The 11,751-nt window shown below is 37.0% G+C and overlaps 2 protein-coding genes across 4 annotated transcripts; both read left to right on the plus strand.

Moving 5' to 3' along the window:
* The first annotated feature begins 1,401 nt into the window (after positions 1 to 1,401).
* LOC133739145 (telomere repeat-binding factor 1-like) lies at positions 1,402 to 8,353 on the plus strand. Of its 3 annotated transcripts, none has more exons than XM_062166873.1 (7): positions 1,402 to 1,599; positions 2,356 to 2,552; positions 2,696 to 2,910; positions 4,018 to 4,114; positions 5,609 to 5,692; positions 6,425 to 6,775; positions 7,803 to 8,353. In XM_062166873.1, exons 2-7 carry the CDS (start codon positions 2,403 to 2,405, stop codon positions 7,815 to 7,817), a joined length of 912 nt encoding a protein of 303 aa, XP_062022857.1. In that variant the 5' UTR covers positions 1,402 to 1,599; positions 2,356 to 2,402; the 3' UTR covers positions 7,818 to 8,353. The 3 variants fall into 3 exon arrangements, with proteins under 3 accessions (XP_062022857.1, XP_062022856.1, XP_062022858.1); XM_062166872.1 differs by having other exon boundaries at positions 1,404 to 1,599; positions 2,366 to 2,552; XM_062166874.1 differs by having other exon boundaries at positions 1,406 to 1,599; positions 2,366 to 2,552; positions 4,030 to 4,114.
* A 947-nt stretch (positions 8,354 to 9,300) lies between these two features.
* Positions 9,301 to 11,057, plus strand: LOC133739146 (probable glutathione S-transferase). The gene is made up of 2 exons (XM_062166875.1): positions 9,301 to 9,761; positions 10,665 to 11,057. The coding sequence occupies exons 1-2, from the start codon at positions 9,451 to 9,453 to the stop codon at positions 11,026 to 11,028; spliced, it is 675 nt and encodes a 224-aa protein (XP_062022859.1). The 5' UTR covers positions 9,301 to 9,450; the 3' UTR covers positions 11,029 to 11,057.
* Positions 11,058 to 11,751: the final 694 nt, after the last annotated feature.

Below are 11,751 nucleotides of genomic sequence, written 5' to 3' on the forward strand. Positions count from 1 at the left end.
GTGTAGCGGCGCTATTGCTAGCCTTCTCAAGAGCATTAGGTGGTATATATTTACCAGAGCCCGAGGGCTGACCAAGTGAACCCAAGATGGCATTAGGATCCCCTAACGCTTTGTGTAATACTTCCTTATCCTGGTTCAGATCAGCCCTCTGCATGGCGATCTCAGTCGCGAGGTTAGACTCGTCTTTACGAAGACCAGCCAATTCTAACGCAGTCTGCTTGGTCTGGTTCGCAATATCAACAGAGAGGGTTTTGTTCTGACCATTAACTGTATCCATGAGCATCTTGTAGTTGTCTTGATTCTGCTTAGCCATGGCGTCCAACTGCTCCTGGATCTGTCGCGACTGTGTTCGGGCCGATTGTGAGAGTTCTTCGGTCCTCTTTTGCTGTTCTTCCATCCTCATGTGCTGCGCCGCGAGGACCTTCCTCATCCTTTCGTTGAACGCAGTAGAATTCAGCTGAAAAATGGCAAACCGCTCTTCTAAGCTCGCGTTCTCTGGGATGAGAGTCGGCACATAGGGCTCGAGCATCTCTGCGCTCGCGACTACCTGGGTGGTGTCGGACACACTTCCTGCCTCTTCAGGCTGGACGACAAGGGTTTTGTTGCCCTCAGTGATGGGCTGTGGAATTCCTCCCTGTTCAGTTGACATGTCTGATGATCGCGGGCTAAGTGAGAACCTTTGAATTACCTGTTCGTCAGATAGACCACGACAATCTGCACGAGAATATGGACTGTAACTAGAGGTCTTGTGCTTCGGGCAGTTAGCGTAAACCTTTTGGTAAGGGTTTTTACTTGACTTCCCAATGGTTATGTTCACTAAGAAACGCTATGTAGGTCCCACTGGGCTTGCCAAAATGTTTGACTTCAAAACCAGTTGGCGTACAAACTGTCTCTTTTGAGCGTGTGCGCAGGTGTGCCAGCACCGTGGGGTGCAGTCGTCGGGGAGTCCCTTGACCTGACTTCTTCTTCAAACGTTCGGCCCGCTATGCTAAATCCACTAGAGGATCTTGCCAAAATTACTTTTGGGCTCAAACACCATTGAAATCAACCATTGCCTATTTGCCTTAGGGCTATTAAGTTATCAACATCAATGTTTGTTCTTAGAGATTTTGTGCTCAATCTAGCATCACTCATTATCTTTAAAGGATACAAATTTCGTAAACCCCAAAGGCTAATATAAAGTTTCAAATTATCCGCGCTGAAAAAAATATATATATATTACATCCATGTGAAATACTGAAATGTTCAAATATATTAAAAAAATTAATATTCAGTGAATTCTGAGCCACACGAAGGATCGAACGCATGAGAAAAATTCAGCGATACATATAAACCTAGAAAATCCCGATAGGAAAAACCGTTTTGTACCACGTGGCAGAATAAAAAAGGTTGCACGGAAATTCCATGCTACTTCCGGCTGGCAAGGTCATCTCTCTCGTGTCGCTCAGTAAAAAAACCCAGGTGGACGAGAAACAGCAACTGAATTTCAAAAACCAAATCAAACCCAGAAAAACCAAATTTAGGTTAAAAAAATCACAGAAAAACCTAGAAGAAGAAGAAGAAAGTTAAATTATTGGCTGCCTCACACTGGCTTCTTTGGTAATTTTTCATGTCTTTATTGTTGTTATTCTTTTTTCCTTGGCGCAATTTCAACTCTTTGTTTTTGGATTGGTAAAATTTGGTGGAGATTAGTATATGGAATCAGTGAAATTGAATTGTGTTGTTTCACCGTTTTGTTAAATCTGTTAGGAATTTTTAGGGTTGTTGTTATATGGAAGATGAAATTGGGCGTTCAGCCGTTGAAATTTTGGGGAGAGGCTATTAGGGTTTGATTTTTTTTTTTTTGTTTCCTTTTTCGATTTGTATGAGAGATGAAGTGTTTAGGTGATTATATAACGTGATTAAATTGTGAAATTATTCTTAAATTTTGATAATTTTTTGTTGGAGAATTTTTGATCCCTGTGGAGCTGAGGTAAATTTTTTTTTTTTGGAACTGTTTTAAGAAGATGCTAATTGTAAAGAAAATTACAGTGTAAGCTTAAAAGAGATGATAATTGAGTTACTTGGATTAATAATGAGAACACTGGATGCAGAAAATCTCGAAAGTTGGGCATTAAATTTTTACGGATTTCAACGGGTCGATTGAAATTTACATCTCATATGAGAATTCATTCCTGAATGGAAACTGTGTTTTTCAGGTGTTATTTAAAAAAAAAATGTGTGGTGGAAACTTGTATTAGGTTATCTTAGTCCCGGTAGAATTTTACGTTTCATTTTAGTTGTTCGTTTGCAGTTTTTATATCTAATGACTGTCCAGATGTTTGTTTGAGTGCGTATGCTAATGTAGACCACTAGTGTTATGCAGATTGATAATCTGGAGGAATTCCTTCCTGCTACTGTCTATGGGCGCTCCTAAGCAGAAATGGAATGCAGAAGAAGAAGCAGCCCTTAAAGCTGGAGTGGTTAAACATGGGGCTGGTAAATGGCGGACCATACTTAAAGATCCAGAGTTTGCTCGCATCTTGTATCTTCGCTCAAATGTAGATCTTAAGGTATGGTTCTTTAATACTATTCAATTGGTAAAAACTATACGACAAGTATGAAGTTTATTGATGCTTTGGCCAATTCTACATAGTTTATGCTGGATTACGTTATGGTATACTCTTTACAGTAATTTGGTTTTGATGGTGGGCAGGATAAGTGGAGAAATTTGAGTGTCATGGTAAATGGATGGGGCTCCCGAGATAAGTGTAAGACAGTAACTAGAAGAATGCCCCAGGTCCCCAAACAGGAAGATAGTTCTATGGCTCTCAGTGCTGGTCAAAGCGATGAAGAAGTTATGGATGCTAAGCCTATGACAGCATCCAGTGATTCACAGCAGGTTTCTGCTCCGAAGAGATCCATCGTGAGGTTAGGCAGCTCTCTTTTCTTTCAGTTTTTATTTATTTATTTGCCCTTCTTTAATTATTGAATGTCTACTGTTGCATCTTGGTGTGCATGTTAGTGTGGTTCATGGTAGTTTTGGAAACTTGGTCTCATTTTGTTCAGGTTCAAGAATTGATTGTTTTATTACAAATCAGAAATCCATCTAGAATCTGTTACAATTCATATCCAGAGAGTTGAGTCTTTGTTTTACCTTTTCATAGTTTCACATGTTTAGTGTGGAGAACCAATCCCTAATTTTTATTTTTTGTGTGATTTAATATCTTTATTTGTGGTCTACTGTGGGCTATCATAGCTTGCGGTTCAGATCAGCCAATCTGTGCAAACTGTTACTTAATTATCAGGGATGGTAGACTGCTAATTTTATTGTGTATACACAAAACAAACTAGGGTTTCTGAAATCATCCTTGCATGAAATCATTGTCTTTACATGTGCCAGAATCTTGTGAGTGAAATTTGATGAATAAAAGAGGATGTTTTGGCTCTTATGGAGCTGTTCAAGTTCACCAAGGAGTAGATTCAAGTTCACCTGAGACTACTCCTTGGAGTTGCTTACTCTGTGCTGATCAGTAGACAGACTTGGTTTTTCTCTTTCCTTAAGGATTGAGCTTGAATGTGCAAGCTCATGGGGAACACTGAATTTGATCAAACAATCATATAACAAGAACAATAGTGAACTGGTTGTTCGAACAATTAGTTATGGGTTTAGGTAGTTATATGCAATTTCATTTAATTTGTTAACAGTACAGAAAGAAAATGGACAGGTGTTTGTCGATCTGTGAATCATATCCTCTTCTTTCAGTTCTTTTAACCTCTTTAACTGAGCAACCATCACATTGAAGCTTGTTGTACTCATTGACAAATGTCTGAGTCCATATTTCATACTGAAATAGATGTGATAATAAAGATGAAAATTATTATTGTTGTGTTCTGTTGCTGTTATAATAGTTGTTCTGCTGGTTTGTCATCTAAATTTGTTGATAATAGGTTTGGTCACTCGCAATCTTTTGAAATATTTTCCTGTAATATGTTCAGAACGTGAAACATGCTGTAACTTTGAGCTTTAATTTCTAGTCATGACCGCAGGTTGGACGATCTTATTATGGAGGCAATAACTAGCTTGAAGGATCCAGGTGGTTCTAATAAGACTACTATTGCTACATATATAGAGGTATTTTCTATGTTGAACAAACAGTTTGGTATTTTTAGTTTACTGCTTTCTCTGAGACATCACTGTCAAAAGTTGAAAACATCACAGGCAAGATGAGAGGTATAGATGACAATGATGTATTTCCTTGTGCTCAATCAGCTAAAATCTGATGGTAAACCACTGTCAAGGAGTTTGTAATATCTATAATTTGATACTTAAATTCACAAATCATTTTGTATCATAGGATGGTTATGTTATTTTTTATCCTTAGTGTCCTAGGAAGCATCAGGGTTGGGTATAGATGGCAGTTGCACATCCTCCAAGAAAAAAGGGGGAATAATATATTAAGATGATACCCCCCCTGATATCAGGTCTATATTCTTCACTTCTTCCTCTTGGTCCTCTTGGAGATGCCTGTAAAACTTGCAGGAATCCTGGATTGCACACATAAGGCTTTGGGTTGTGAACATGTTAAAGTCTTTTTATTAATTTTCTTCTTATTCTTTCATTATGTTGTCTGTGCTTTGAGGACGAGTGTGGATTTCTGAGAATAGATCCCTTTCCCATCCTCCTTATCTTTGAAGACTCTCACAAAATGTATAGAATGATGAGTGCAATACAACCAAAGAGGCAATGATTGATAGGATTGGAGGTTGAACAAAAATAACTTTGGTTCCCTCTCCCTATCTGATCTTACTATTTTCAGTTTAGTTTATTTGTTGGGGATATTTTTAATAAGAATAAACCTTTCAGTCAGATCGTGGTTGAAGAATAAGGAGGAGGGGAAAGATAAGGTACTGTATTCTAGTTGATAAGCCACTCCATGGGAATGGACTGCCACGAAATGCCCACTTAGGTCCCATCTTCTTTAATATCAAAGAAAATTTAAGGAGGATAAGTTAAAAAGTGGTTGGTCCATTGCTTAATCCATACTAAGAAAGAACAAAACCTTTCCACCACCAATACTCTCTTACAGAGTGGAGATGTCTTTGGGGTCTCCTTACAACAATTATGACTTGTCCAATTTGATCATCTAGTCATAGTTTTGATAGGTGAAGTATATTTAGAACAATGTTTCTATGATAGCCTGCCTTATGAAAATAGCAGCTAACAATGAGGAAGTTATGCTTATTGTGGTTGCAAACTTCTCCAAAACTAAAAAAAGAAGTTGAATTTCTTCTTCTTTCTTTCTGAACATTGCATAAGTAACATTTTCTTCAGGTTAGGTGGCTCAATGACATGTTGCATATCCCACCCAACTGTATTAAATAGTCTTTGTATAACACTAGTCCTAAAGGTTATACAATCCAAAGCGAAACTACTACTTTTTAGAAGTTCATAATTATCATTTTTTGTTAGTGCTGAATAAACTCCATGATAGGTATTGACTTGTCTATTGTACTATGTCCCAGTTGGCAATAGATAGGCTGTCTGTATTTTCTTTTTATTCTGTTGAGTTATGTTTCCTGCATTATTTTGAGCTATTAGTTTATGTTCTAAGCTTCCATTCTGTAGGAACAATATTGGGCTCCACCAGATTTCAAGAGGCTGTTGTCGGCAAAATTAAAATTCTTGACAGCAAGCGGTAAACTGATTAAGGTAAATTTATTCATCAAATATGTTAGATCATTAACAACCTTATTAGTGTTTGCTTTTGTAAAATTAATAATTAATGACCTTATTAATGTTCATCAAGTTGCCTATCGTCATTATATTCATTTACAATCAAGTAGGACTATCGTATTTTGTGTGAAGTATTGAAAGTTATGATAGATAGTAATCAATTTTAATTTTTATTATACTAATAATATGAACAAATATATCCCATTTACTCTATGCATAAGGTCAATGTTTTCTGGGTGTGGAGAAAATGTTAGATTATGGTTGAAGTTTCCCAAGGTATATCAGGAGGTTCTGCAGATCAAATATTTAATTAGTCTTCCTGGTCATTTATCCTAGAGGTTCTCTGTTTTTAACTACTTGATCAGTCTGGCCATATGATAGATTGCTACTTCCAAATTTGTTACATTGCATTAACAGTATTCTCAAATCATAGCCATTGTAGTGTCGTGTACCTTTTCCCTTTTTTTCAGGTGGTTTGGTTTGTCAGCTAATGGAGTAGTTAGTTAAACCTGAAAATTGAACTGAAGCCTTTTAATTTTGTAAACTCATCAAACACCTTGAAATTGAATGCAGCTAGAACTTCCATTGCTGCTGCTCTGCCATAGGGGCTTGATTGTATTATTATTGTTATTTAAACTTATGCGGGACAGAGTCTTAAAATAGTTGGACTGTTTATCTTATTTCTATGTTGTATCTTTGTTTTCACAGGTAAAACGAAGGTACAGGATTGCCCCTACTCCAACATTTTCGGAAAAAAGAAGAAATTCTTCTATGTTTCTGTTTGAGGGCAGGCAGAGGGCTTCCCCGAAGTTTGATAAGGATGATGGTACCATGCTTATGAAAACCCAGATTGATTTAGAGCTAGCCAAGATGAGGACCATGACCTCACAAGAGGCTGCTGCAGCTGCTGCTCGAGCAGTTGCAGAGGCAGAAGCTGCGATAGCAGAAGCGGAAGAGGCAGCTAGGGAAGCCGAAGCAGCAGAAGCTGATGCAGAAGCAGCACAAGCTTTTGCAGATGCAGCAATGAAGACACTAAAAGGAAGGAATCCTGCAAAGATGGTAAAGTCCATGTAATACAGAATCTTTTGCACTGAATTTATTGTCTAGGCTTGAGTCGCATTGATAACCATATTCAAACTTTTAATTGAAGAGGTATACCTGTATTTAAAGCTGTCTTACCAATTTTGGATATAGAACAACCAGTTGTACTTTGGTTGGACACTTCAATCAGATATCATAGCCATCCTAAAGATTGGTATCCTTTTAAAGCTGCTTTGAATTGCTAAGATATAAAACAGTCATTTGTAAATTGGCCTTTTGGGTTGGACACTTCAATCTGGCATCAGAGTCATCCTCTTTTAACATGCAAACAGATGGATATTAGTTTTGTCATAGGATAAAAGTCAAATGGAGAGTGAAACAGAGAACTGGTATTGTCTTCATTTTTCTGTTTTAATATTTTTTCTTCTAAATATATGAGTTTATAAATTGCTTAGACTTGCACTTGGGCTGTAGATGTGCTACGCCCCTCACTGTTGACTTCGGAGTTCACGGTCAATGTGATTAAATGCTTATAAGGTCTTCAAAGTCTCACTATTTTCTATTTTTAAGTAAATCCTCTCTGCTGTTGAACATATTTGAAATTGTTACTATTACTTTAATATACAATTAACAGAAGTTAGGACAATCAATGTATAATGTCTCTAAATTTATTTATATTAACTTGATAAGACATTGAGTTTCTGATTGGTTTATATTTCTCATTCTCCTTTCCTGCGTCCAGCATGTCTTTTACTACTTGGGCTTCAGTGCACACACATTTTGTGTCCAACTATAATTAAGCACATTTTTATGTATATGTAACTGTCCCTATAAAATTGTTCTTGTGATGGCTTTCAGTGTAGTTCAGCACTAATATATCTTCTATTTCTCTATCACTCTTTTTCGTGAGGGCTCAGATTCTTTGTTTGCAATCTTGATATTTGTTCAATAATTGCTGAAAAGGTATCCAGTTGGAATACCTTCATGGTCTTTAGTTTATCAGGCATGTGAGTGTAATTTCATAGTTCTTATAAATCTTGTGCAGATGAGTCGATCTTGATGATGTTCAATGAATGGAAGAGCGATAAACCAGAAGTTTTGTGGAACTACACCTAGATACAGTTATTTCACTACCTTGTAAATTATGATAAAGCCTTTTTGGCAGTGGTAGATAAGTGCCAAAGTCCACCTTTACTGGCAGATAAAGCTAAATTTGTTTATTTGATTGTCGATTAGTTTCTGTGTAGGGTGGATTGTCTTTTGAGATCCATCTGCTTCATGGTGGATGTTCATTTTCTTTTTGGAAGTTTTATGACTGCTCTGCGTCCAAACACACCAGCTCACGTTGGTGATAGAAAAGTTAGTCTAACTGGGAATCTGTTTTGTGCTTCTTTCTATTTGATTGATTTGTTTCTGTGTTTTCGAGATGGAAGTGAAGGCGGCTTTGTCTGCAGAGTTATTCCATTCAGGCAGCAGCATGTATATGTTTTTTCCATCAGACTGTATACTCTGACCATATGGTAGCTGTGTATTGTGTAGACAGGTGGACATTTTGAAATTTATTAAAGTGATTCTACCCATCTTCGTGCTGAGAAATAGTGGTTCTTTTGAATTTCTTGATTAGTTGTACAGATGTATTTTCTTCTCATAGTGAGAAACGGATTACACGTTATGAGCTATAACCTAATGAGTTGGGTACGGAAGCAAGGAACATCACAGTTACTGGAAGCAGAAAAATCTTTTCAAATTCTTGACTCCTATTAAGAAGTGGAAAAAGAAGGAATATGCTAGGCAGTCGTGCTAATGTTAGGAGTTGATGAGAATTCAATTTAAATTCCTAATTGGACTTGGTTGAACTTCTGTTGAAGTTTATTGCTTTTATGAATATGATCCCTTGTCAAAAAAAAAAATTCTACGACCAATTGAATTATAATTGGGGGAAATGCCCGATTAATTGGACTGTATATAAGAGGTAGAGGGTAATAATTCAACGTATGATTGATGTGATTATAGGAGATTTCAAGATGGTGTAAACTGTTGGGTAAGAGTGGAGAAGTTGATAGTAGCAGATTCATGCGACTTTTCACTCAGTGAAATGTGGTAGATTTCTGCGTCACGAATCAGTACCCCATCATAGTTGAGAAAACCAATAATAGATATAAAATAAAGAGGATGGCCTTCCAGTAGAGAAGACCAAAATCAGCAGCAAACGATCTGCTCTAGAATTTGGAAGAGTGAACTTAATAGACTGCAAAAAACAATATCAGCAGCAAATTATAGGAACAATGTTTACGTCTACAAAGCTGCCTCCACATCTCCAAATTTCCATAGAAAACAAAAGCAGTCTTTCCAGTAACGTCATGCCTTACGTGACAATCCAAACATTATTTCATATTACTCTCCTTTCATTTTTTCATAAATCACTTCCACTCCATCTTTTCCCCAGATACCAAATCATTTTGGTCCATTTTTCCTTCCTCTGAGATTATAATAAGCACACACTAATGAACTTCGCAAAACCTACAGCTGCTTCTTGTGTACGTAAACCTATAATTTTAATAATGTCTGGCACTTGGGCAAAAGTCAGATCTCCGATAATATAAATGCAGTAAAATATAGGGACACAGCAGCAAAGTTGCATACTAAAAGTTCTGCATAAAAGGCCTAAGCCATCACAGCTCGTACCAACTAAAATGGCAGAAGTCAAGCTCTTTAAGACATGGTCAAGCTTTTTTGCTTTGAGGATAGTTTGGGCACTGAAGCTCAAAGATGTCCCCTATGATACCATCCTTGAAGATCTTTCAAACAAAAGTCCTTTGCTTCTTCAACACAACCCCATTCATAAGAAGGTTCCAGTGATTGTGCACAACGGAAAATCAATTGCTGAATCTCTTGTAATCCTTGAATACATTGAGGAAACATGGAAACAAAACCCTTTGCTGCCCCAAGATCCTCATGATAGAGCCGCTGCACGATTTTGGGGGCCAAATTTGGTGATGACAAGGTAATCTAGCTCAACCACTACTATTTCACAGTATAATCATTCTTCAACACTAGTTTCATATGAAGTTTCAAGATTGATATACGATACAGTTTGGTAAAGAATTCAATTAACTTCACTATGTAATTAGTTTTGTGGTTGCACATGAAGATTTTTCCAGCTGTTAAGAGCATCAGCAGTGGAGACTCATTTTTTAGACTCAAATTTGGGTCCAAATAAGCTGGAATAGTGATTTGGGTCTATCTGAATAGTATACAAAAGGACTTACTTTTATTAGGTGTTGCAGTGGTGCATGACTTATTTTTGGACTCATACTTTGAACTCATTTTTTCATACTCATATTTTGGGTCCAAAACACAAATTTTTCCACTGTGGAACAGACTCATATTTGAGATTTTTATTTTATGTTCGTTTTAATTTTTAGATAAATAAATAAATAAATATATATATATATATATATATAAAACTTAAATTAAGTTAAAGAATTTGATAAAAAAAAATTAAGTTAAAGAAAATGTCTGACAAATTAGTATAAAAAAAATTTGAAGAACAATAGAGTGAGCAGGAAATGAAAAAAAAAAATTAGAAAGCCTTTGAAAAAGGGTAATATTACTAACAAAATTTAAAATTTTACATTTATAAAATAAATAAAAAAATCAGAAAGCCCACAGTGGGTCCCACGCCATTTCTGATCACATTCCCACTTCCATGCACAAAAAGCCCATGTAGTGGGTCCCATAAAATTTGAGTCCAATTTGTTTTGGGTCCTCCCTTGGACTAAATTTGAGCCAACATTTGAGTCTCCGGCAGAAATGAGTCTAATTTTTTCCGACCCACTGCAGCCTCATTTCTTTACTTTTGGACTCAAATTTTGATTTTGGACCCAAATTTGAGTCCCCACTGCAGATGCTCTAAGGACACATTATGCAGTGAAGGGAAAGAGCAAGAGGAAGCTATAGTGAAAGCAAAGGAGAACTTGAAGTACTTGGAAGAAGAGCTAAAGGGAAAGAAATTCTTTGGGGGAGAGCAAATTGGATTTACAGATATTGCGCTCGGATGGCTTGCACACCATGAGAACGTTTTTGAAGAGGTAGCTAATGTGAAGCTGATAGTGGAAGATGAGTTCCCATTGTTATCAGAATGGCAAAAGACTTTTACAGATGTTCCTATGATCAAAGAGAATTGGCCTCCTAGAGACAAACTTGTCACTAAATTTCAGGCTATCCGTGAGCGTGGACTTGTCAAGAAGCTAAAGAATGCACTTAAATGAAATGGTTTTTACAATAGAGATGGACATGAGCGAGAGTCAAGTACTAGTACCGATAAGTGATTGAAGTAAGAACCTGAAAATTGTTGGCTTCCTCTTCATCCAGGGAGCTGCAGACGCCATATTTTGGGATAGTTTAATAAGACTGTAATCTCTATCTTCTTTGCATGACTGTTTTGACTGTTTTGGCTGTTTTGGATCTCCTCATCATGAACAATTAGTAGTTTTCTCAATCAGAGGATCCAAGATGTAGCCATAGTAATAAATTTGGCAATTTGTATCTGCATATACAGAGGCAAAAGTAATTGAAGTCAGCACGGACCTGCAATCCGTAATGTTACTGAACGCATGAGAACTTTTCATTCCATTGGTGTTTGGACCCAAAATGAGCATTTTGGCCTGACAAGGCACGTCTTGGAGAAATTGAGCCAATGTCAATGGCTCAAGCTATATATTGTCGACAAGTTCGAAATATATATTTAGAGGCTAAATAAAGCCTACTATGGAAGCATGGAAGCATGAAAAGTCAACTTTAGCACATTTTCCTACTTCGGGTAGGAGAAACCGAGTTAAACAAGGAAGGAGGGGCGGAAGACTAACCAAATGAAATCCAAGTGAGCTAAAACTGTCCAGATTAATTCTAGAAAGCCCAAGGATCATTTCTTATGAAGAGTGCCAGAGCTATTTTTGAGTGGAAGGCCTTCAAACAATCAGTCCAATTTTCTG

This window comes from Rosa rugosa, chromosome 3, assembly GCF_958449725.1.
Source record: "Rosa rugosa chromosome 3, drRosRugo1.1, whole genome shotgun sequence".
Lineage (NCBI taxonomy): Eukaryota > Viridiplantae > Streptophyta > Magnoliopsida > Rosales > Rosaceae > Rosa > Rosa rugosa.

What these genes read in the sequence shown, in the direction of transcription:
- LOC133739145 (XM_062166873.1), top strand. Translation starts at nt 2,403, where the DNA reads ATGGGCGCTCCTAAGCAGAAATGGAATGCAGAAGAAGAAGCAGCCCTT. An exon ending in CCGAAGAGATCCATCGTGAG is followed by an intron (nt 2,911 to 4,017) that starts GTTAGGCAGCTC and finishes TTTAATTTCTAG; the next exon opens with TCATGACCGCAGGTTGGACG. An exon ending in CAAGCGGTAAACTGATTAAG is followed by an intron (nt 5,693 to 6,424) that starts GTAAATTTATTC and finishes TTGTTTTCACAG; the next exon opens with GTAAAACGAAGGTACAGGAT.
- LOC133739146 (XM_062166875.1), top strand. Translation starts at nt 9,451, where the DNA reads ATGGCAGAAGTCAAGCTCTTTAAGACATGGTCAAGCTTTTTTGCTTTG. An exon ending in CCAAATTTGGTGATGACAAG is followed by an intron (nt 9,762 to 10,664) that starts GTAATCTAGCTC and finishes TCCCCACTGCAG; the next exon opens with ATGCTCTAAGGACACATTAT.